Source organism: Astatotilapia calliptera, chromosome 5 (assembly GCF_900246225.1).
Source record: "Astatotilapia calliptera chromosome 5, fAstCal1.2, whole genome shotgun sequence".
NCBI classification, from domain to species: Eukaryota; Metazoa; Chordata; class Actinopteri; order Cichliformes; family Cichlidae; genus Astatotilapia; species Astatotilapia calliptera.
Window position 1 is genome coordinate 387,902 of NC_039306.1, and position 23,152 is coordinate 411,053.

A 23,152-nucleotide genomic window follows, 5' to 3' on the forward strand; every position below is an offset into this window, starting at 1 on the left:
GAGAAATTCAGGTTTCCACAAACCTTCTGTAAATCCATAGGAGAATGATCTTCCATTGCAATGGATGGTGTCGATTGGTAGGCCCACAAAACCAGGAAGTTGATTTCAGTTCTCTGATAAAAAGAAGTCCTAATCCCTGATCCATAGATAATGCACAGTTCTGGAGCCGATGTAGATAAGGTGACTCGCCCAGTACGTACTACCTCTAAATCTTACAGGTGTCTTTCCTGCTAACCCTGATAAAAAGTAACCTTAATAGCCTTGCAGATCAAATCTTATCAGCTCCACCTGTAGTTCTGCTACTAATCGTGGCACTTGTTGATTCTGGGATGGTTTTAGCCTCGACAGCAGGCTCCAAGGAAAGACCACGGTGAACGTCCACGATTTAGACTTTAGTTGCAGTAAATTTTATGAAAGCAATTTGGTACGAGCAAAATCAAGTAGTAAAAAGAGTAAAACTTGAAATTCTGAATCAAATCAAACGACTCGGAGCTTGTTTCATTATTTGTGTGGTTGTGTCTGTGGTCACCCATCACCCTGCCCATCTTAATATTTTTGTTATATATGGTTACAGTTACAGTACTCATATTTTTAAAGGTCTTTAAAAAAGTCACTTTTCACCTTTTCTATGAACATTTATGTCTAAAGTCACTCGTTGCTGTGACGGTTGTTCATCTCTACTCCAACTCCACTGTCTTTTCTGTAGCCGGGGACAGTAGTTGCTGTCTGGATCCTTATGTAGGATCATTTATTTTGGACTTTTAAAGGATCCACAGCATCCCTGTCATGAGTCCGCATTTCGAAAAAGCTCTGAAAACAGCATCCAAACGTTAGAGGTGATTCGAGCTTCTGCAGCAGCACGGCTGCTCTTCTGTGCTTCTAACATTCAATTTTTGATTCAGTTTTATTTACACAGCGCCAAATCACAACAACCATCACCTCAAGGTGCTTTATGCTGTAAGGTAGACCCTAGAATAATACATACAGAGAAAACCCAACAATCATATGAGCCCCTATGAGCAGCACTTTGGTGACAGTGGGAAGGAAGAACTCCCTTTTAACAGGAAGAACCGTGTCTTTGTAAGGCTGTTTTAATACTTTGTGTTTGACTTATTGGCAACAAAAAACTTTGTCTACATTTACACACCCTTCCATTTTTCCATTTAAATGCTCAACCATCTGATAGGTGCTGCATAACCAGTGGAAATCAGGTCATTTTTAAAGTAGCCTACAAAAAACGTGTTTTGTTTTTTTAAATATACATCTATTAATGCTTGCCTGGCTCACTGATGCAGACTGTCACCACCTCAGTGTATTTACAATGACACCAGTGGTCACTCTGGAGGGGGCTTTCTAAGGCTGTGGTGTTGGCCTTTAGAGAAGTGAAAGAAGCCCCCCCTCAGTGTGTTCTGGATTTTCTCCAAAGTGTTCAGAAAACAAGATGGTTTTCTGGAAAATTCTTCATTTCCCTTGTGTTGAGCCCTGTCTTTGTCTTAGGCTGCTCCAGCTCTTTAAACCAGGTCGCTTAGGGTCGCCCCACAGCCTGCCCGCCTGTCCCCTGTTACATCCTGATGCCACGTCTATCTGTGTCTCGCTGTGTGTCTCTGCGAGTTTATGCTTTCACCATCTTTACATCCTCTTTTATTTTGAAGGTTCGTTTCAAATGTGGCAAACTGCTGCCTTTTTTCCTTTCCTTGCCCTACTTACCTTGGTTGAGTTCGCTCTCACCGGTGTTTGGGTTTAGTTTGGGTTTTTCTTCCTCGATCTTCCTCGCGCTGTCTGTTGTTGTTTACTCTGTCTTTTCGTATTTGGGTTCCTTTGATGGTTTTCCTGCCACCTCAGTGGAGTGTTGAGACTAAACCTGAGTGTTCAGCCTGAAGGAATTTACTGCAGCCTCACAGCAGTGACATTGAGAGAGAGAATAAAACTGCCATATTTTGATGTATGAATCACAATGTGGATATTTTCTCATGGCGAATGACTTTTTGTTCATTGACTGTGTTTCCTAACGTTTAGTCTGCCTCTAACTGCTCTGATAGGCGAGGTCAGATACAACCAATGGCATAATAACCAATCAAAGCTGAGCTTCCCTCCAGCTAATCAAATCTGGTAAAACCCTGCTTTGCTAGATTTGGACTTTTTAACCACCACATTTTACACACAGAATGACTCGTCTTCAAACGAGTGTCACATTATAACATCAGGTTATCTTCATACTTAGCTGCTATTTGCTGACAGCTGCTCTCTGCACAGTGCCAGAAGTTTGCTTCAAAAAAAGAGAAATCTTACAGCTGAAGAGCCTCTCCAACATAATTAGCACTCAGCTGACTATGGGCGCTTCAGCAGCGCTGACAGTATTGAGAATAAAATCACATACCTGAAATGGCTGCTGGCCCTCTAATCGAACTCTAATGCTTTCTTAAGTGCTGTGACTGTAATCTGTGGAGTGGACTTTGAGGATTGGACTCCAACAGTTCGGCTGCCACTTTCATGGCTTTGTCAATATATCCCCTGAGTTTCTGTCTGGGGGGGGGGGGGGGGGGGGGGGGGCTACTGTGATGAAGCCAATTTTAACCGAGACCTCGAGTCCTCCTGCAGCAGCAGAATTAGCAATGATGGATCACTTCTGGACTTTGACCTCAATAAAAAATGAAAATATTAACTGATAAATAATAAATAACAGTTCTTTTGTGTTTGTCGCTCTAAACGTTAGACTAGTGCATCTTCTAATAAATGTAGGTCCTGCTGTAGCAGCCCTTTGTTTAGAGGGTATTTTCTACAAATCTATTTACACGTTCAGTTAATGACCAAAGCTGCAGAGCGAGTTCTTGAAATTTCCTCGGGGATCTTGGACAACAGTTAGCCCTGGTTTGCCCTGATAATCGCTGCGTGCTACAGGGGAAGCTGCGATGCCAGTCTCTCCCACAAGGGCTCGGATAATAAGTCGTGTCCCTCGCCAGCAGGATTGCATTTCATAACCCGATCAAATTAGACGCCGATTGGATGCCAAGGAATTAGCTCAGCCTTGAATATGAGACTGCCTGGTCAATATGCATAGATGACAAGAGACGAGAAGTGTATGTAAGAGAAACCAGAGGAGTGTAAAGGAAGGATGCTGGAGTTCAGAGGAAGCGGGAGGAAAATGAAGGCAAGTGCAGATTGTAGTTCCTCACAACAAGGCGGGTGAGGAAGGCACAAAGTGAACCCATCAACAGAATATTTCCTTCTCTGTCTATTCCTCTCTCCTCCTCTGGACATCTTCCCCTCGGGGTAAAGAGAAGCCTAATCAGCCCCTGGCATTAGATCGATGCTAGCGTCCTCCCCAGCTGTGGCTAATGGAGCACATACTCACTCATTATCTGCAAAAGACAACATTTTCTGGCTTCACACACATCCTGGCTTGAGTTGTTAATTTCTGTGAGTCAAACTAGAAATAACAATGGGAGAAACAGCAGCTAATAACTTGGGCTCCCATCCAGGCCCGCACGAGGCTATTACAGGCTATTTACACTCATTATTTGAGGGAACTATGAATGCAGCAATGAGTGCCACTTTGTTTTTACTGTGCACATTTGTGGCGACACAGCCACCGCTGCTGCCGCAGCATTAACGTGAAGGCTTTTCTGTGTGGTGGCCTCATAAAAATCTGGAGGGAAATGGACCGACTGTGATTCACTGAAGCAAACAGCAGACTGCACCACTGCAGCTCTGAATGCTGCTTTTTTAACCAAAAACTAGTGGGAAAAATGACAAGAGTGTTCTCTTTTCAGATAACAGGGACTAAAAGGAGGGCCGCGTGAAGAATATTTAGAAGGGCGTGGACTCCTTTCAGTGGTTTTTTACAAAATTTAGGGAAATAAGATGGAGAGAGGGGGCTCTGAATCCTACAAATTAGGTTACATTCTCTAGTTAAGTACCAGTGAAAACAGTAGCTTAAACACAAACACCCACGAAGGTTATTTACACTGTTAAAGATGTTCAGTTGCAGTGAATGATCGATATGCTTCGGTATAAAGACAATAACTGGAACAGACTTGGAGTTGTTCTCAAAACTTTAACGGTGGTGAGCTGCTTGAAATGCTTTGAACAACCTACAGTTTCAGTTTTATTTCTATAGCACATTTAAAAGACCAAGGTACACCAAAGTGCGTCACACGAGTGCCGCATTGCAGGATTACAACAATAGAAGAACAAAGAAAATACAGAATAGTTACAGGTAAGAAGCGCGGACCGGGTAGAAGTTAAAATCAAATTTGTTTCGAAGGCTAGCTTAAACAGGTGGGTTTAAACATGATTTGAAGGATTGAATGGATTCCGACACACGGATATCAACCGGCAGGCTATTCCAAAGTTTATGTGCAGCAATCGCGTCCCGATGCCCCCTAGTCTTCCGTCGGGACACTGGTTGCACTAAGAGCCATTGATTGGAGGATCTAAATGCTCTCTTGAGGATATAAAGGTCAAGGAGGTCGATTAAGTAGCTGAGCGACAAGTTATTTAAAATTATAAGTGTACAAAAGGATTTTTAAAACGATACAGGATTTGATGGGGAGCCAGTGAAGGTTGGCTAAGACAGGTGTGATATGATCGTGTCTTCTGGTGCCGCTTAAAAGACGTGCTGCGGCATTTTGGACTGGTTGGAGGCGTTGGATGAGGGAAAGTTGGAGGCCTAGATAAAGAGAATTGCAATAGTCCAATCTCGAAGTAATGAGAGCATCAATGAGCTTTTCTAGGTCTGTATGTCGTATGTCGGGCTTTGCTTTGGAAATTTGGCGTAGTTGGCTACCTGATAAGAACCCTAAAAATCTGTCTAAGAATAACTTTGTCCACATCACACATACATCTGACCTTTTCTTCCTCTTTATTTCATTTTTTAGGTAATAAATAAAACACTGTCGCTTTTGCACAATAATCTAGTAGAAGATGATTTCATGTGTTATCTTTATTGGCTGGAAGTAGAAACAAAACGAGTCAAACTGAACTGGCTGTCATAACCAGAAGATTTTAAATAGTTTGTTTTTTGCATGATTCACTTGTTAGTAGCTATGTTCATATAACACTGATTACTATAACAGCATGGACTCATGCTTAGGGATGTAGAGTATACTGGGAACATGGTACAGACAATGCAAGCATCAAGAACGTAAAACACGTTCTCATCCCAACGAGCAACATACTAGAGGTGGGAATCACCATACATCCCACGATACGATATTATCACAATACTTAACGCACAATACGATATTATCGCAATTTTTAAAAATATTTTTGCGATATTCAGATTCTGTACATGAAGGTAAACTTTATCAATATTCATTTTATCTAATATCAAAGTCTCACACTCAGTCTTTCTCTCATCTCAGTCAGTTTTATTGTTGACAAACTGAACGGTTTGTATTACAGTCTAGTCCAACTGAACTGAATGCAACCATCTGGTACAATTACAGCTATTCTGAACTATGCAATTTATGAAAACTATGCAGCCCATTCAGCAACTGAAGAATTTGAAAGTAAATTAAAACAAAATATAATTTTACATTAAATAAAAAAGTTTTAAACTTAATTAAAATATAAAATGTCTTAAATTAAAATAAGTAAACTGTCATGTTTATTGCTGCCAAAAAAAAAAGTTGGACAGTGAAGGAATGTCAGGATTCTTGCTCAGAAAAAGGATCAACATGCTCTGAAGTCAGAGCACAAAAACCTTTTTTGTAACAAAATATCGATTTCTGCTGTCCCTGTATCGATACATTATTAGCAAACAAAATATCACGATACTACACAGTATCGATTTTTTCCCCACCCCTACAACATACTGATGAATCATCTGTGTTACGCGTTTTGAGGCTTGAAAGCCGGTTGGGATGAATCTATACATGTAAATGTGTTTTATGTTCTGATCCTGAATCACTGTGGAAAGCGTGACAGGGTTATGGTTACGGTGAGGACTGGAGTGGAGTGGACGGCTGGAGCCAGAGTGTTTCATAAGGACCTGGAAAGGTACGTTTAGCGTTACTACAGGTTACAGCAGTCAAACCAGTCGTGTATGAAATGAGATTGTACAACTTTGTTGCAGGGAACAGGACATAAATTGATAACTTATTATGTAATATCTACCTGAGCGATGACATACATGTTTTATCTTTGCAGAAAATAACTGTAAATTAGAGTTATGACTTCCTGCGCTGGCTGCTGTGCTGCCGGGAGACGCACTGTTTCTCTTCTCACCGTTTCTATTCTATATGCATGCAAACGCCTTTGAACAGAAGAGCGAGATGCAAAGAAAATGCTCGCTCTGGGGGATATTTACCATGTTTACTGATGCTTACAGTCGTAACGATGATCAATGACATTACCGCTGCATCAAACTTCCGCCCCCGCAGCATCTCATGAAGCTATCAATCAGGTAGAAGCCTTACCTTCACATTTCTCCAGGATCTGAACAGTCTCCCCCACCTCCAGAGCCAAACCCTGAGTCACTGAGCCTCGGAAGTTGCAGATGACTGTGGAGAGAATGAGAGAGATGGGAAAAGATGAGATCCTAGGAAGACAGAGAAAATGATAACAGCTGCAGACGCTCTGACATTTGTCGAACATGCACGCAATACAAGAAAAAGGTTACGGCATGAAAGATCGGCGTCTGAACTTTTGGACGGCAACAGCTTATTTTCATCACTGATCAAAGGATGTTATCAAAGCACATAAATACAAAGTAATGCCCTCGTCTGCTTTCATCACTGCGTGTCTGTCCCATGACAACAGGGTGACGTTAGACATTAGAGCTTGACTGAGCACATCCAGACCGTGCTGTACCAGGCACTGTTGATGTTCATATTCCTCATGACTGCTCCAGTACACCCAGTAAACAACGGGCCTCACAGCTCATCCTGCTGATGCAGTCAGTGCAAGCGGTTCTGTTACAGGACTGCAATGTTAAATTGATCATCAGGAAATCTAACCGTGCAGGTTAAAGTCTCACTGGTGTCTTAATCATGAGTAAACTGGCTAAGAGGGCAGCGGACATTATTATGAATATAACTATTGTTAAGGCACAAATGCAGCTGTAATGCTAAAAGATGCGAGCACAGTCTCCAGGTCACGAGGTAAAAATGGGTACAGTTCAAATCAATTTCAATGCATCTCTAAGAGCGATAGCGTCGACCACGAGGCGACTCAATACTGTCCTCTCGTCTGTGTAGGTGTTCAGACAGGAGGCCACAGGTGTGTCTGAACGCAGATCTTAAAACTGTCTTTGTCTGTTTAACTGTCTGCTTTGATAAAGGCTCTTTGTTTTTAAAGACTGTACATCTTTCCCATTGAGTCTGTGGTGAACTGACCTTGAAGACAAAGACAGCTTTAAGACCAAGTCGTGCTCACGCTGGACAATCATGCTTTCTGTCACCAATCCCACTCTTAGTCTCCAAATTTAGTCCCTGGGTGTTTACGCAACGTGTCATCTGTGCATGCCGTTTGCAGGTCTCGCTGTCAGTGCTGTTTTCCTCTGCAGGGCTCAGGCGTCGCACTTAGCTGCACATGTCATTTTGTTCCTGATGTTGTTAAATTAGGACTTTTTAAGAAAAAGAATCACAAGATATCAAAATGATGGAAAGCATGAAAAAGCTGTCAAAAGTTGCAGATATGGTAATAATGTTGCCAACTTATTCATGTCACAGCAGGGTTGAGAGCTGTTGCCGCCTCGGAGCAAACACATAAAAAAAGACAGTGAAAACTGAATTTTTACACACAGCTGAATTAACACAGCGCCACATCTGAAATTCAAATTTCAGCAAATCTTTAAAAAGGTCTCAAGAAAACTAGATGCCACCTGTAAAAAGACGACAAGAGAGGAATCCAAGGCATTAGTCATTTCTGCTAATGCCCACAAATCCTTTCACTTTGAAGTAACGCTGTTCTAGTCAAACCTGGGTGCAGGCAGGAGGTCGGTTTCTAATAATCACTGTTGTGTTTCCCAAAGACAACACAGTACCTTGTATTGTTGTTAGGTGGAGATATGGAAATTTTAAAGGCTTTTCTTCTTTGCCATACTTTTTTTTTGTTTTGTTTTGTTTTTTTTTGCCTGTCCCGTTTGGCTCTTTTGCCATCAGAATTATTGTCTAAAGGCAAAGAAAGATGCCCAACGGATTTACTTTACCAAATTGACCATCCCAGCCTTGCCATAATGGTCCATTTGATTCACCTTTTATTGTTTATTGTTCTTTGCCATACTTTGAGACAAACAGCTGATGAATCAGATGCTCGCAAAAAAGTTGCCACCACTCTGCAGCCTCACTCGTAGCGGCTCATGAACGAGCTCTCCGCCTGTCCTAGGTTCTGTGTGAGAGGCTCTCCAGCTAGCAGTGGACCAACAGGACAGACGGACGACTATTACCAGCTGCAGTTCAAAGATGACATTGGACGACATAACCATTTTAGAAGATTGTAATCTGAAGGAAATGCTTAAAAAATCAGCTACTGTGCACACAGCAAACTGTAGTTTGAGCTGCCGACTGCAGTCTGGTACTGTGGCAGCGAGGACACACAGCTCACACCGACGGGACTGTTGCATCTGTCTCTGCCTGGCTTTGTCTCTGTGTTGCTGTCACCATCTGTCTCCGTATCATCAGCGTCACTCTCGCTCTCTGCCGTCGCTGTCACTCTCTGTGTCACTGTAATGCTCTCTGTCTCCACTATTAGCAGCGATCAGTTGGGATTGTCACTGTTTTGGATTGTGTCACTGACAATCTCAACTCCCTCGAGCCCTTCATCCCCGTGTGTCTCTCTTTGTTGGCTGTGACTTTCAACGTCAGTCCATCATAGTCCCTGGCATCATCAGAGACCCTGTCATGCTCTCACGGTCTTGCCCTGACCAAGTGTAAAATGCAACCAACCACTGCTCAATTACCTTTTATGTCCCACAAACCTCTAGTTGTCATGTTCCAAGTAGAACTGGATTTGACTGTGTTAAAACAACAACAAGAAAAAACACTGAAGCACAGTGAAGAGCGTGCCAGGAGACGGAGCTGTAGCCCTCCGAGGCCGAAGCAGCGACCAGTGTTCGGTCTCTCTCGACACAGACGGCTGCCATTGTTCCCATGCTACACGCTCTCTTTGTAAATAGCTTGTTAGCTTTGATGGACCCTGTTCTTGACCTCATCTTCTCTGAACGCTGCTCGAGCGTGACTCCATCCTCCTCCTCCTCCCACCTGTTATCCAAACGTATGTAATCGTGATCAGAGGACTTTTGTTCTGGCTCACGACTGCAGATTATAAGAACTGGCTCACCAAAGAGAACAGCATGCGTCTCACTTACTGTAATGTACACAGGAGAGCTGTAACTCACAGATCATCACAGAAGTTTGAAATTAACATCAGTTAATCAGTCTGTCTCATTTCATTACCCTTTTAGTAAAGCATGCAAATTTAGTGCTGATTATAATAATTTAAGAAAGATGAAACTTTCTGGAAAGATGTTTAATAATCACTCATCTTATTTATCAGGATAAGACTCGGACGCAACACTGAAAATGTTTGCAAGCTGTTTGAAATGTAACTAAAAACATAGAATGGAATCATCTACAAATCTACACATTAAATGAGAAAATGTACAGGTTTAAGAAAAAAGGCTTATTTTGAGTTTGATGGCAGCAACATGTGTCAGAAACGTTAGACAGGCCTTCATCAACGTCTGGGACCCGAGCAGAGCAGCTGCCGGACTTTTGGGAGAAGAACGCTGTCCCATTCTAGCTGATAATAAGCCTGATGGTCGACGTCTTCTTTAGTGCTGAAGACGTCCGTGTTGTTGCCCCCATCGCAACTTTCTTGAGACATGTGGCAACCCTTAAATTTGAAATGAGCTCATATTTTTCATAGCATAGTAAAATGTCTCAATTTAAACGCGTGTTTTCAGCGTTTCTGTGTGGAGAAACTGTCAGTTTATGGGGTTTGCAAATCATTGCAGACCATAGTTATTTTTCAGTTTATATAGCGTCACAACATTTTCTGGGTGGGGCTTGTAGACGACATAAAACTTGGCAGGAAACACATGATGACCTCAGTTTACACTGCAAACAGTGGATTTCATGCACAATACATCTTGTATTCACAGAACTCTGCATAACCTGGAATCAGAAATAGAAATCTGATGGAAAAGACTGTGGATGGAAATTATGATGGATGAGACCCAGGGAGTCAGTATTAATGAAAGTGCTTCATATACACATTAAGTTTATTTTATCCAGTCAGACCGAAGGTTGATCTGGAACATCCAATAATCCCTGAAAGACTTTACTTTAAATATCCCTACTAATGAAAAATCAGATGGTCTTCAGTGGTTCCATGCATCTATTCTTTAGACACCACAGGGCGTGAACGTGTTAACCACTCGACCACGGCACCACTCAAACAGGAACAGCAATGTTTTCATTAAACAAACTTTATGTAAATTAAAAAATTCTGAAAAACAGTAAGTTAGGGACAAATATCCCCAAATAAAGGTGGAACTGAAACTCTTGGAGCTGCTGGTTCATCCTGTTGGTGAGACGTCCGTTTGGGTTTTTTCCTTTCTGTGCCTCTGGGGAAGCTGCCACAAAGCTAAGAGCTCTCCAGAGAAGACAAGAGGCAGAGCAGAGACGATGAGGAGAGGCACACACACCGAACACTCACGGGGATTAGCATTGCTCTATCTGGCTCGTATTGGCATTTAGATTATCCAGCGGACTGGGTCAATAGTCTGACAAATGACTCACATCTGTTAAGCCAGTCACACCACTTAGCCTGTGGCCTTTCCACGTCTGTGCGTGTTTGTGTATGAATGAGATTGTGAGGATGAAGGAAGTCCCAAAAAACAAATGATGGAAACAAAGCTGTGCGTGTGTTTGTGCACACGCCACTTCTCAGATGGTTTAGTGAACAGAATAATTCAATTTGGAGTGTGACTGCGGAAGCTCTGTTTCAATATTTAATTGCTGCTCAAGAATTCCACCAAAATCCAAACTGATCCAGACACATGACACAAATTTCACCGCTGAATAATTTAAAGAAGGAACTTTCTTCTCATCAGTGGAACAAAGGTTGTACATTTGAAGAAAACATATTTGGCACAAGCTTTTAAGTAAAGGACCTCAGAGCGCCGTGTGCCACACTGAAGATTCATGAGTAACTACAAAAAGAGTTCGAACAGGATAAAAGAAATCAACAAACTGCACTTCAGTGCTCGCGCTGGAAAATGCTGCAAACTTGTTCAAACGCATCTCCTATCATCTTTTATTAAGTGCAGCATCGTTGCGTGTTTTCAGATCCAAATGCAGAGAAAACACTTTGAAACACTTGAATTTCAACACCCACAAGTAGAAATATACAAGAAAGATTACATTTGTTTTTAAAAACTTGCACATATAGGACATGAGAGGGTTTTTTAGCAATTAAAGCTAATCCGTAGGGTCTCAATTAGGGGTATCTTCTCTTTGCCACCCCCTCTTTGAGATTTTAAAGCAGAGAGCAGCAATGATTACAGCTGGTATATAATTCACTTCTATTCTATTTCGTTTATATATAACACCACAACAACAACCGTCGTCTCAAGGTGCTTTATATTGTAAGGTAAAGACAATAATACAGAGAAAACCCAACAATCATATGACTCAATGTCAACAAGCACTTTTAACTCCCTTTTAACAGGAAGAAGCCTCACCCAGAGGTTTTTCTGTCATCTCTACTGCTACAGTGGCCACATGGGGGTCCGTGTGTGAACAAGTATTCCCTTAAAATTGTGGACCTCAGGAGCACAGGAGTGATAAAGTCCTTTTTTATCGTCTACATGTGTCTGGAGTTTTGTTCTGGTCTCGGTTTGTAGTGCTACAAACCTTGTCTGTGTGAGCTCCACACACCTGATGTTTAAATGTTTTGGGCCATCAGATGAAAGTTGGATGAAACGGTGTGCAGTACAGTAAATCCAACTAAGTTGCAGTTTCTCCAATAAGCTCCACAAAAAGCACCGTTTCAAACTGCTGCTGTATTTGAAACTGCGCACATAGAACATATAGACTGTAGATAAAAGACGAACATATAGGATTTGATTCAGCCTCTGGTCTGTGAAGTCGTGCTGTTCAGCGCTGAGACGATTCTGCCTTTGCTTAGCACTGCAATTATTTTGCAGTTTCATTGTTTTGCTAATTACATACAGCACAACGTTTTTTAATATAAGGAAGTGAAACTCTTGAGATTTAATATCTGTTTAGTGAGAAGACGGTCAACATTAACTGAGCGCGTCTGTGGATGGTGGGAGAAACTTAAGAAAACTGGTGCAGAGATTATGCAAACTCATCACATAAAGGTCCTCTGATCCCTGTGAGCTAACAGCACTAACAGCTGAGCCAATCAACTGCATGGAGGGCGCACAGGTATTATAAGAAGTTCACCCCTCAGGTGATCATTTCCTTTTTTTCCTTTTAATAGTTTTTTATACGAGACCCTGATTGCTTAATTAGGACATGGATCACTTTCACAACACATTGCTTACACAGAATTCATTATTATATTCACATTTCTCGACTCCAGTTTTCTCCTTCGAGTCAGTTATTCCCTCAGAGGCCGGTCACACGTCTGCCAATATGCCTGGAAAATTGGAAATTGGTGTGAAAAACACATTTTTCAAGGAAGTGTTTCTTTGCCACCTTTTAAACATTCACCAAAGCAGCTCTGCTTTTAAATGATCTTATCACACAGGTGTTGTGATGACCTCCAGACATTTTTAGGAGCGCTTGCTTTTCTTTTTAGCCATTTCTCCTTCAGTTCAGAAAGATAGTGGCTCCACAGAGTAGCTGGTTATAAATTTGCCCGATAAACTCCTCTCAAGGAGGAGAAACAAACTCCTCGGGGGTGGTGTTAGTCCAGGCGTTTGGCACAGAAACATGTAAACAGCTTGAGACGAAGGTAACAGCTGAAAGACGCTTTCCTCAGTTTACAATATGTATACAAAGTACATGTATTACATCAATAGACAAGAAATAGAAGGATTAAAGATCAACATGGCAAAAATAGAATTCTGTTTAATGAAATCATTTGGAGAAAGCTCTGAATGAATGTAAAAAGAAGGCATAACTTTAAAAACTCGCCTTGTTTGGAGTCATTTTCCTAAGATTTTAAAAGATGAGCTTAGAGCAGTGTTTGATGACAAAGTTTAAAGTGGGATCCTCTCATTAACTGATCTGTATTTTAACAGCTGTTGACACCTGCTGAGTTTAAAATATAAAAAGAAAACCAAGCTGCAGGATCTTGTTGAAACTTTTCAGAAAGATCAAAGCCTAAATGTGAAACTGCAGCGAGGCTGAGGCCTGTAAGAGCTTCTGTAACTTGGAAATTCAAAGATGCACATTTTATCTGTGGAACTACCCAGAAAACGTGCCCACACGGCCCCACAGTGGGTAGTTGTGGGTGAACTAAGTGAGCTGGGCAAACTCACACTTCCCACGTTGGCCCTGAGTAGATGTTCCCATACAGGGACCACAGCTGTTTTGCCCTTTGGAGCCTGTGTACAGGTTTCAGTAAACCCAGGAGGGCCTCGTGTGGGCTCGTAGACATCTTTGCCCTTTTGAGCCACTGAGAGGGAGCCCCCCAGGGGTGTGTTCTGAGCCCCCTGCTGTACTCTTTGTACACATATGACTGTGTGGCCACTACCAGCTCCACCACCATCATCAAGTTTCCTGACGACACCATCGTGGTGGGCCTGATCTCTGATAACAACGAGACGGCCTACCTGAAGGAGATTAGGAATCTGGAGAACTGGTGCCAGAGGAACAACCTCCTTCTAAACGTCAGTAAGACAAAGGAGCTGATAGGGTTAGGGTTAGGGTTAGGTTAACCCTAACCCTAACCCAAGTTCTCACTGATGGAAGGAGGTTTTGGCTCAAAATCTCACGATACATGGCCCCATTCATTCTGTCCTTAACACGGATCAGTCGTCCTGTCCCCTTGGCAGAAAAACAGCCCCATAGCATGATGTTTCCACCCCCATGCTTCACAGTAGGTATGGTGTTCTTGGGATGCAACTCAGTATTCTTCTTCCTCCAAACACGACGAGTTGAGTTTATACCAAAAAGTTCTACTTTGGTTTCATCTGACCACATGACATTCTCCCAATCCTCTGCTGTATCATCCATGTGCTCTCTGGCAAACTTCAGACGGGCCTGGACATGCACTGGCTTCAGCAGCGGAACACGTCTGGCACTGCGGGATTTGATTCCCTGCCGTTGTAGTGTGTTACTGATGGTGACCTTTGTTACTTTGGTCCCAGCTCTCTGCAGGTCATTCACCAGGTCCCCCCGTGTGGTTCTGGGATCTTTGCTCACCGTTCTCATGATCATTTTGACCCCACGGGATGAGGTCTTGCGTGGAGCCCCAGATCGAGGGAGATTATCAGTGGTCTTGTATGTCTTCCATTTTCTGATGATTGCTCCCACAGTTGATTTTTTCACACCAAGCTGCTTGCCTATTGTAGATTCACTCTTCCCAGTCTGGTGCAGGTCTACAATACTTTTCCTGGTGTCCTTCGAAAGCTCTTTGGTCTTGGCCATGGCGGAGTTTGGAGTCTGACTGTTTGAGGCTGTGGACAGGTGTCTTTTATACAGATGATGAGTTCAAACAGGTGCCATTCATACAGGTAACGAGTGGGGGACAGAAAAGCTTCTTACAGAAGACGTTACAGGTCTGTGAGAGCCAGAGATTTTCCTTGTTTGAGGCGACCAAATACTTATTTTCCACCCTGATTTACAAATAAATTCTTTACAAATCCTACCATGTGGATTCATGGATTTTTTTTTCACATTCTGTCTCTCACAGTTGAAGTGTACCTCTGGTGCAAATTACTGACCTCTGTCATCATTTTAAGTGGGGGAACTTGCACAATCGGTGGCTGACTAAATACTTTTTTGCCCCACTGTATATTTATTTATATTTCTTCATACATTCTTATATAGTTCTATATTGTGTATTTTGTTGTACAGTTATTTTATTTTCAACTTTAATTTATATATTTTATCTTATTCCTTCCCAGTTAAATTTACCCTTCATTCTAATTTGTGTTGTACAGTTATTTCATTTTTAACCTTAATTTATATTTTATTCCTTCCTAGTTAAATTTACCCTTTTTAATTTTTCATATTTATTTCCTATCTTATTCATAGCCTTTTCCTTTTTTGTTCTCTTTAGGTCACGAGCAGTTGTCCAAGCATTTCACTACATATCGTACTGTGTATGACTGTGTACGTGACAAATAAAATTTGAATTTGAATTTTGAGAGGGAACCTTTGGGGTCCCTGCAGTGGGTGCTGTCTGCAGCCCGACACAGGCCCCAAGTGGGCACATATACTGGGATTAAACCACATTAATAACAATATGCGTCCCAGTGGACTTTCCTTTCACTGTAAACGGTCGAATGCAAATAATGTTGTATTCTGCATCTCGATCCTCCACGAACGCATCACACATTTACACATCTGTGCTTTCAGTTCACAGATATGAAAGATAAACAATGTGAACATGTTGAGCGCCCGGTTCGTCGACACAGTGTTTTGTGTTTTTGGTTCTTTGAATTTGTTTATTTCATTATATTCTAACATTTTGTCTAATGGGTTATAGGATTGTTCTAAGTTTAGGTTCTCCGTGTGGTTTATGTTAGAGTTGTTCCACAGTTTTGCTTCCGTTGTCTCGTTAGCCCTGATTTGTTCCAGCTGTGTTTCCCTCCTGTTTCCCATTCCCTGATTCCTCCCTCTGTGGATTTAAGCCCTGTGTTTCCTTCGGTCTGTGTGTCTTCAACGTTACACTGTGTGCCAGCCTGCCAGTCAGTTTAGTTAGGCTGGGTCTCAGCAATAAAGCTGTTGTTGGAATGTACTTTTCACCTCCTGGAGTCTGCACATTGGGTCCTCCTCTCCTGCTGCACACAACACATGACAGAATAGTCTCAAGTGTGAACCGAACCACAGGGAGACTGTGTGTGCAAGCAAAAGAGAAAGAGGGGGAAAGGGATCTCCAGAGAGAGGGCAATTTTAAAGTAAAGGGGCAGATAGTCAAATGTCTAAAGATGTTGCTGCCAAGAAGTTTCCATGTGGAAAGAAACGAGACGAATATTTTTACATTGCAATATTATTTTATATGGTTAACATGCTGGAAACCAAAGACCCAATTAGTGCTTTTATTTCCTGTAAGTGTACTTCTGTCTGCATGTACAAATCTGTGTGTGTGTGTGTGTGTGTGTGTGTGTGTGTGTGTGTGTGTGTGTGTGTGTGTGTGTGTGTGTGTGTGTGTGTGTGTGTGCTGGTCTCTGTATGGTTGACGATGCTGGAATAAATGTAAAGACACTAAGAGCCTAATATAGAGATGACAGAGAATAGTGCTGGTTTGTTGCATGTGTTCCTGTATTATTTGCATGTGCAGTGACTGTGCGTCTGCATGCATGCATGCTTTGCAACCTAAAGCAAGCTGAAATGTAAGACAGAAGCAGCGAACAAAGTGTTAGGGGGTGATGTAGGAAACAGCTTGAGTAAAACCGGAGCACAGAAAAGTCTTTCTCAGCAACAGCAGTGGCAGCAAACAGAACTAGGCCGACAGTAGTGAGTGCGACAGTACACACCAACCCACATACAGCTGAGCTAAACTGTACTGCACAGATGGGACACGGATCTCAGTATGTCTTGTTGAGCCTGGAGATCTGTTCTCTGCTATTAATAGGCTAAACAGGAAAACTACTCAGATGCACTTTACCCTCAGCTCTCCCCGACCGATCTACTACAGACGTCTCTATAACCAACGGTTCGATGGCCAAAAGTCCTTCCTTTAAACAGGAAGAAACCTTCAGCATAACTGCAACCAGGTGTGTGTGAGAGGAAAGAGAAGAGAGCTGAGGCGCGATGAAAGGGACGTGATGACCGTCTGTGCCAGTTTACAGAATTTACACAAAGTGGATTTTGTGTCTTTTGCGCAGTTTATTAGCATCTTCCAATAAACTGAGTATTTCTAAAAGTGACACAAGATGAGATTCTCTCTGGTTACTCACATTTTCAAGGCTTTGTGATGATCTCACAAACTCATCTTTTGTAAGGAAGTGAGAAAAGTGTCCTTGACTGAAAAAGCTGCTGCCTCTCGATGCTCCCGAGGCGGCGGTCTGGTTTCTGGATGCCAGTCAAATGAATCAAATAACAACTAGCTTGACTTTTAAGGCATTGTCTTCACCGTTTAGCCCATTCAGAGTTGTTGGAAGTATTAAAAGAGTCATTTGTTATTTTGGCAGCCCCATGCAGCTGGGACACTCTGTGATTTATGCTATGGACACAGTAAGCCAAGAAAAATGATGACTGCACAAACCTACAGCCAATTTTCTAGAACGTTTATTAAGTGGAAGGTTTTTGACTCGAGAATTAAAAAGATTCAGTGTTTATGCATTAAGGGCGCCCATTAGTTATTTACACTGTTTGGAAAAATGGCCAGCTGAAGAGAAGGAGGGACATTTAAAATGTAAAATGTCAGCGTGTCACTGCAATTATTCCTCTGAAGATAAAGGCAAAGGGTTAACTGGATGAAGCCGCAGGCAGAGCTCAAACACCTACACACATTTATCTTCTAACAGAAGTCATTATCGCACTCATGATGAAAGTTTAATCGAGGTAATGGCTTATAGGAAACAGCCTTTAATCAAGCCATTAAGAGCCTTCGGGGAGCGAAGTCTGGCGATAGTGGAAGGACGTCGTTATCGGGGCTTTCAAATTTTGGTGTAAGCGATTAGAGAAGTAGAGTACAGTCTAAGTGCTGAAATCAAATGTCCCACACACACCGGGGGAACATCACGGGACCTTTTAACGACCTCTTTAGACACTTAGGTATGTACATATGATATAATCAGAGCCTGCTTTTATACCACGTCTGAAATGGAAAACGGCGTGCATCTACTTAATGATGTCCCATATAACCCCGAGGTTCATTCCAGACACAGAGCTAATTACTTTCATTTTCTTTCTCCCTGCAGATGATTTCTTGATTATCTACAGAACAGCAAAAATAATAAATAAATAAATATATAAGAATAAATAAATACAATTAAAAATCTTCAAAATCAAGTTTATTTATCGTCTCTCATTAAACTGAAACCTATTATTATATCAAAAATCAAATAAAGCTTCAAAATAAGAGGGAGTTGATGTGATTGCAACCGAACACACACACACACACACACACACACACACACACACACACACACACACACACACACACACACACACACACACAAAGCTCAAGGAGCTAAGCTCCAAAATAAAACAGGAAGTGAACTGAAAGAAGGACAAACTATTCAGAGAAAAATGAAACCAGGAAGAGAAAAACTACAGATTATGGCAGAACCAGGAAGTAACTACAAAGCTTATGATACTTTTAACGGTTCTTCCCGCATAAAGATAACATCCAATTCAACTAACTTTATTTATATAGCACCAAGTAACAACAACAGTGGCCTCAAGGTGCTCTGATGACCTCCCATATATTTGCCCATAAGGTTGAAGTTTTGACATCTGAGTAAAGTTGTGGTTTGATGACCATTTGAACAGGTTCCGGGTTTTTCCAAGTGCAGACATCTAAGCTCGTCTAGGCGGAGATCACCTTGATTAAGTTATGATGCACCCACAGCCGAAACAAGGAGGAAAAAGTTAAAGTACTCTGGCTGCTAACAAGTATTTACAAAGTCTTTTGAGCCACACTTCTAAATCCTGAAAATCAGACCAGAAATGCTGTACAGCTGTCTGAAAGTCCAGGTTTTTGTCCTGTGCTTTGAAAATGTTCCCACACTGCTCAGTTTTTACAGCCTACCTGTCACTGTACTGGGTCTGTGACGCAGTGTTTTGTGTATTCTAGTTTTATTCTTTGATTGTTGTATTTTCTCAGTCTTTCCTGGTTCAATTTGAACGACTCTGGTGTGTCTTTGTCACTGTGTTTAGGTTCATTTGTGTCAGCTGTTTCCCCGTGTGTTTCCATGTCCCCAGATCAACTCCTTTGTGTATTTAAGTCCTTTGTCTTCCTTTGTTCATTGTCAGGTCGTCTGTTTTCCTCTCGTCACGGTTGATTCACAGTTCCACATTCTTGTCTCAGTTTTCATAGTTTGTTAGTTTTCCCAGTCTAGGTTTCAGTTTAGTGGTCGCTCCCGTTTTGCCTTTGCTCTAGTTTTTTGTTCATGTCAATCAGCCATAATAAAGGCTCATTTTTTGTTTAAAGCCTCACTGTTATGTGAGAAGAGTTTGCACCCATCAGCTGAAACATGTAAACCACCAGAGGTGATCTTGATGCCACCAAAACAGCTCTGGAAAAGGTCACTCGGGGTTTCCTGAGGTGTTTGGCAGGTCCTCTGGGTTCCTGTGGGTCACATGATGATTTGTCCTGTGTGAGTTTAACATATTTCTTGAGTTTTTAAGCAGTTTTCTAGATATGGGTGAGCTCATTATCCTGCTGAAGATGAGTGTGCAGCAGTGTCCAGGCGGGTGGTCCATACATTTCTCCTGCTTTTAAAGTTTTTGGCTAATTAGTGGAGCCAGATTTGGGATATAAATTAACACCAGATTGAGGAGCCGTACCAGGACTAAGGCTTCAGATAATGACTGTGAGTAGCTCTGCTGGAGCAGATGATGGAGCATTACTTTTAATTTTCCTGCCCTGCTTTTCTCCAGCAGCGACAAAACTGCTAAACCTTCGACCTTCTGTTCACGTCCCCTCTTCTTCCCCCCGGGGTTACTGCAGAGCTCCGTTCTGTAAAAAGCCAGCGAAGGCTTAATGTCCTTTGAGGTCAGGCTCCGTACCGATGAAGCCACAAGCAGACACGCTTATCTCCACAATGCCGGCGTCAATTCACAGAAATACCAGGAGTTTATTTATACACCGAGGCGATGCCAGGAGAATGTGACAGCTATTAGTCCAGTGTGAAGCCGAGACATGCTCACTCCATCCCACAGCGAAATCAACACAACAAAAGCAGGCTATTATTGTGGTGATAATAATAATAATAATGGCTATTGGGCTGTAGGTTATTCCAGGATAGGGTGGGATTATAGAGGCAAATATCAAACCATCAGTCATTTAGAAACCAATTCCTGCCTAAATGTTAAACGGCACGCCGACAAGTCCTCTTTAAACGTCTCAAAAACTCGTCCTCTGCCATTTGGCCACAATGATAACATATCAGTAATATGCTGTGCTGTTCTTGTGATGAGGAAAGATGTAGTCTGAAGGTTGATTTGCATCCATCCATCTGTGTCCTCCTGGGCCAGATAATTAAATCTGGAATAGCTGGGAGACTTATTGACCGGAACAACTGGGATCATTAAAGTTCACTCCAAGAGCGTTGGATTGTTTACACATTCTTACTTATTTATCAAACTTAGATAAATGTCTTTTTTTGACTTCTTTTAAACCACCGTTTAAAACAAGATCACTGCAAGAAGTGACTGAATGCAGGCACTGAGGTGAGACAAGGAAAGAGGTCCTTGTCTTGTTGTCACAAACAGAGAGTTCTGGTAGACTTTTTTTTTCCTTTTGCAAACTGTAAACATGTTTGATCCACGTTGTACATTTTTACACGGGCACTCGGTTTTGTAAGCAGCCAAGTGGCCATGAGAGGAACTGCACTTCTTTACACTTCTGCAGTGGCTTTGTCTACCAGGTTGGGCGCTTGCAGCACAGGCAGATCTGTAGAAATATGGAAGGCAGTTTCCGCCACTAACAAAAAAAAAAAAAAAAAAGTACAGTGGAACCCCGACTTACGAAATTAATTTGTTCCCGAGGGTCTTTCGTAAGTTGAAAATTTTCGTAAGTCGAAGCACCCATCGCGCGTTTTGACTGAGGCGATGCTGAACGATAGGATATAGGCTAATTGCTAACTAGAACAACAATACGTCGTTCGAGTGGAACAGCGAAGCGCAAGTACAGAAGCCAAGGGGTTGTCACATGATTCGGAAGGCATTGTGGGCATTGTAGGCTCAGCCAATCAGAGCCAGCGGATTTCGTTACTTGAGCTTTTTGCCGTAACACGGGCAAAAATATTGCCGTTCAGCGCCTTCGTAACTTGAATTTTTTGTAAATCGGGGTTCCACTGTATCCATAACTCGAAATTTCGAGTCACTTTCTCTAAATTTTGGCTTACTAACTCGAAATTTCGAGTTTGTGCTGCCAATCAGTAATCTATGTGAATGATGTCATTTCCTTGTTACCCAGAAGCTGAAGCCCTCAGCTACAAATGCTATAGCTAAGCTGCCAGTATTACAGCTAGTCATAAATGCACAGATTTCTGATTATTTTCAGTGTGGCTTCACAAATGATGAAATCCTCGTGTTACTCGCTGAATGGCGTTACTATCAGCAAACGTACTCTAGAAAGCGCCAATTTGTTGCGATCCGGTTTTGAGTGCACATTCCACGCAGATTACTGATTGGCGGGGCTAACTAGAATTTTTGAGTTACTTTTCTCAAGAGTTTGAGTTAATAAATCAGAATTTCAAATTAATAACTCAAAATTGTGAGAAAATAAGTCTAAATTTCAAGAAAGAGTTATGGATACTTTTTTTTTGCAGTGGCGGAAACAGGCTCCCACAGTAGAACTACACTTCAAAGACTGGTCAGTTTCTGGCTGCTGTCCTTGTATACTTCAAGATAGAGTTGGATTTTTAACTTTAACTTAAGAACAAGGAACCTAAACTGGGAATTTTTGGAAAATGTTGGGATCTTCTAACATTAACCTCCACTCTGACTCTGACAATTTGTTTTGTTTATATCAGGACTATCTTTGCCTTGCATTTAATATTGAGGTTGGTGCAGATACCACAGCATGTGCAGTCAAACATGGGCGATGAGCATCACTGGATGTTCCTCCACACTGTCAGCGTGTGATTGAATTATGACGAACCATCACTTTTGCAAAGGCCATCTGTTTGAGGCACGATGTCATTGCAAGGTGGAGTTCTTCTTAAGTGTGGCTAAAATATGTTAACATCTGTGGAGAAGCTCGGGATAGTTTACGACTGTAGATGTGGGTCAGACATCTCTGAATAATTAACAGACTCTGTAGTATTCTTGAAGTCCTTTACTGTACACACCATCTCGTCTGTACTTCGAGTAATTAGCTGCAAGAGACAGGTGCTGATATCCTCCCAGCCACTTTCACTAATTCACAGCAGACTGCAGCACTACAAAAAGAGCACACGAACAAAAACAGCAGCACACACACTCACTGCTGCACTCGGTGCGGGTTCATGTGGAAAATCGGCCCAGGAAGAAGAGCACACTTCCTGTCCTCAGCCCTCCCAGATGTTTGCAGTATTTGGAAGAGGTCTCATGTTTGCATCTATTCTCTTATAACTGATAACTAAAATTATCTCTCTTTGTGTTTGTCTGTAGGGTGATTGACAGTCAGCAGAGCACTTCAGCCCACACACACAAGAAACAATTCTTCAATTTGAAAAACAGAAGCTTGTATTTGTTTCTAAATCAGTGCAGAGGGCACGTCGCTACTTAAAACTGGTCTCTCATTCAATCTTTATGCATCAGAACTGATTATATTCAGTTATATTTTACCACATTCACACTTCAGACATCAGAAAATGATATAAATAAATATAAATCTAAATGTTTCAGTTTAAATCATAATCTCAAAAGTTTCACTGTTTGGTGCAGGTCGTAACTCTGACGTTTACAAGTAGAAACAATCACGTTTGTTTTCTAGAAGCATGTAGATGGGATTGTATCATAAAGGATTTTATGTACCATATATTTCGGACCATAAGGTGCACCTGGTAAAGCAGCAACACTGATCATTTTATTAAAGATGAAAGAATTTAGACAGTTTTTAACTCTCAGTGATGTCGCAGTGTTCGTTTGACTTTGGGACCTGAAGTTGACGGAATTTAGGACCCAGATTCCTCCGCGAGGCTCCTGACTACAGTAGCTGTAACGCTCCAACAATCCATCAAGCGGTGCGGCTTCGTAGCTTAGCAAAGTCGTACTACATACTACATTTTTGACAGATTTTTGAGCACTGTGTAGCACATAAAATCGGTTCGAGGTCAATAAGCACAACCAGAGTTCATACATATGGCACACTGTTGATTTCTGTGAAAATTAAAGGATTTTAAGGA

At 41.8% G+C, this 23,152-nt stretch overlaps 1 protein-coding gene across 9 annotated transcripts in view; it reads right to left on the reverse strand.

Annotated features, from left to right (window-relative positions):
• Positions 1 to 23,152, reverse strand: part of LOC113021787 (dedicator of cytokinesis protein 3-like) — a 229,871-nt gene that overhangs the window by 138,835 nt on the left and 67,884 nt on the right. For all 9 annotated transcript variants that reach the window (XM_026166510.1, XM_026166509.1, XM_026166507.1 and 6 more), the window contains exon 2: positions 6,420 to 6,503. In XM_026166510.1, coding sequence (XP_026022295.1) covers positions 6,420 to 6,503 — 84 coding nt within the window. The remainder of the gene's footprint in view (positions 1 to 6,419; positions 6,504 to 23,152) is intronic.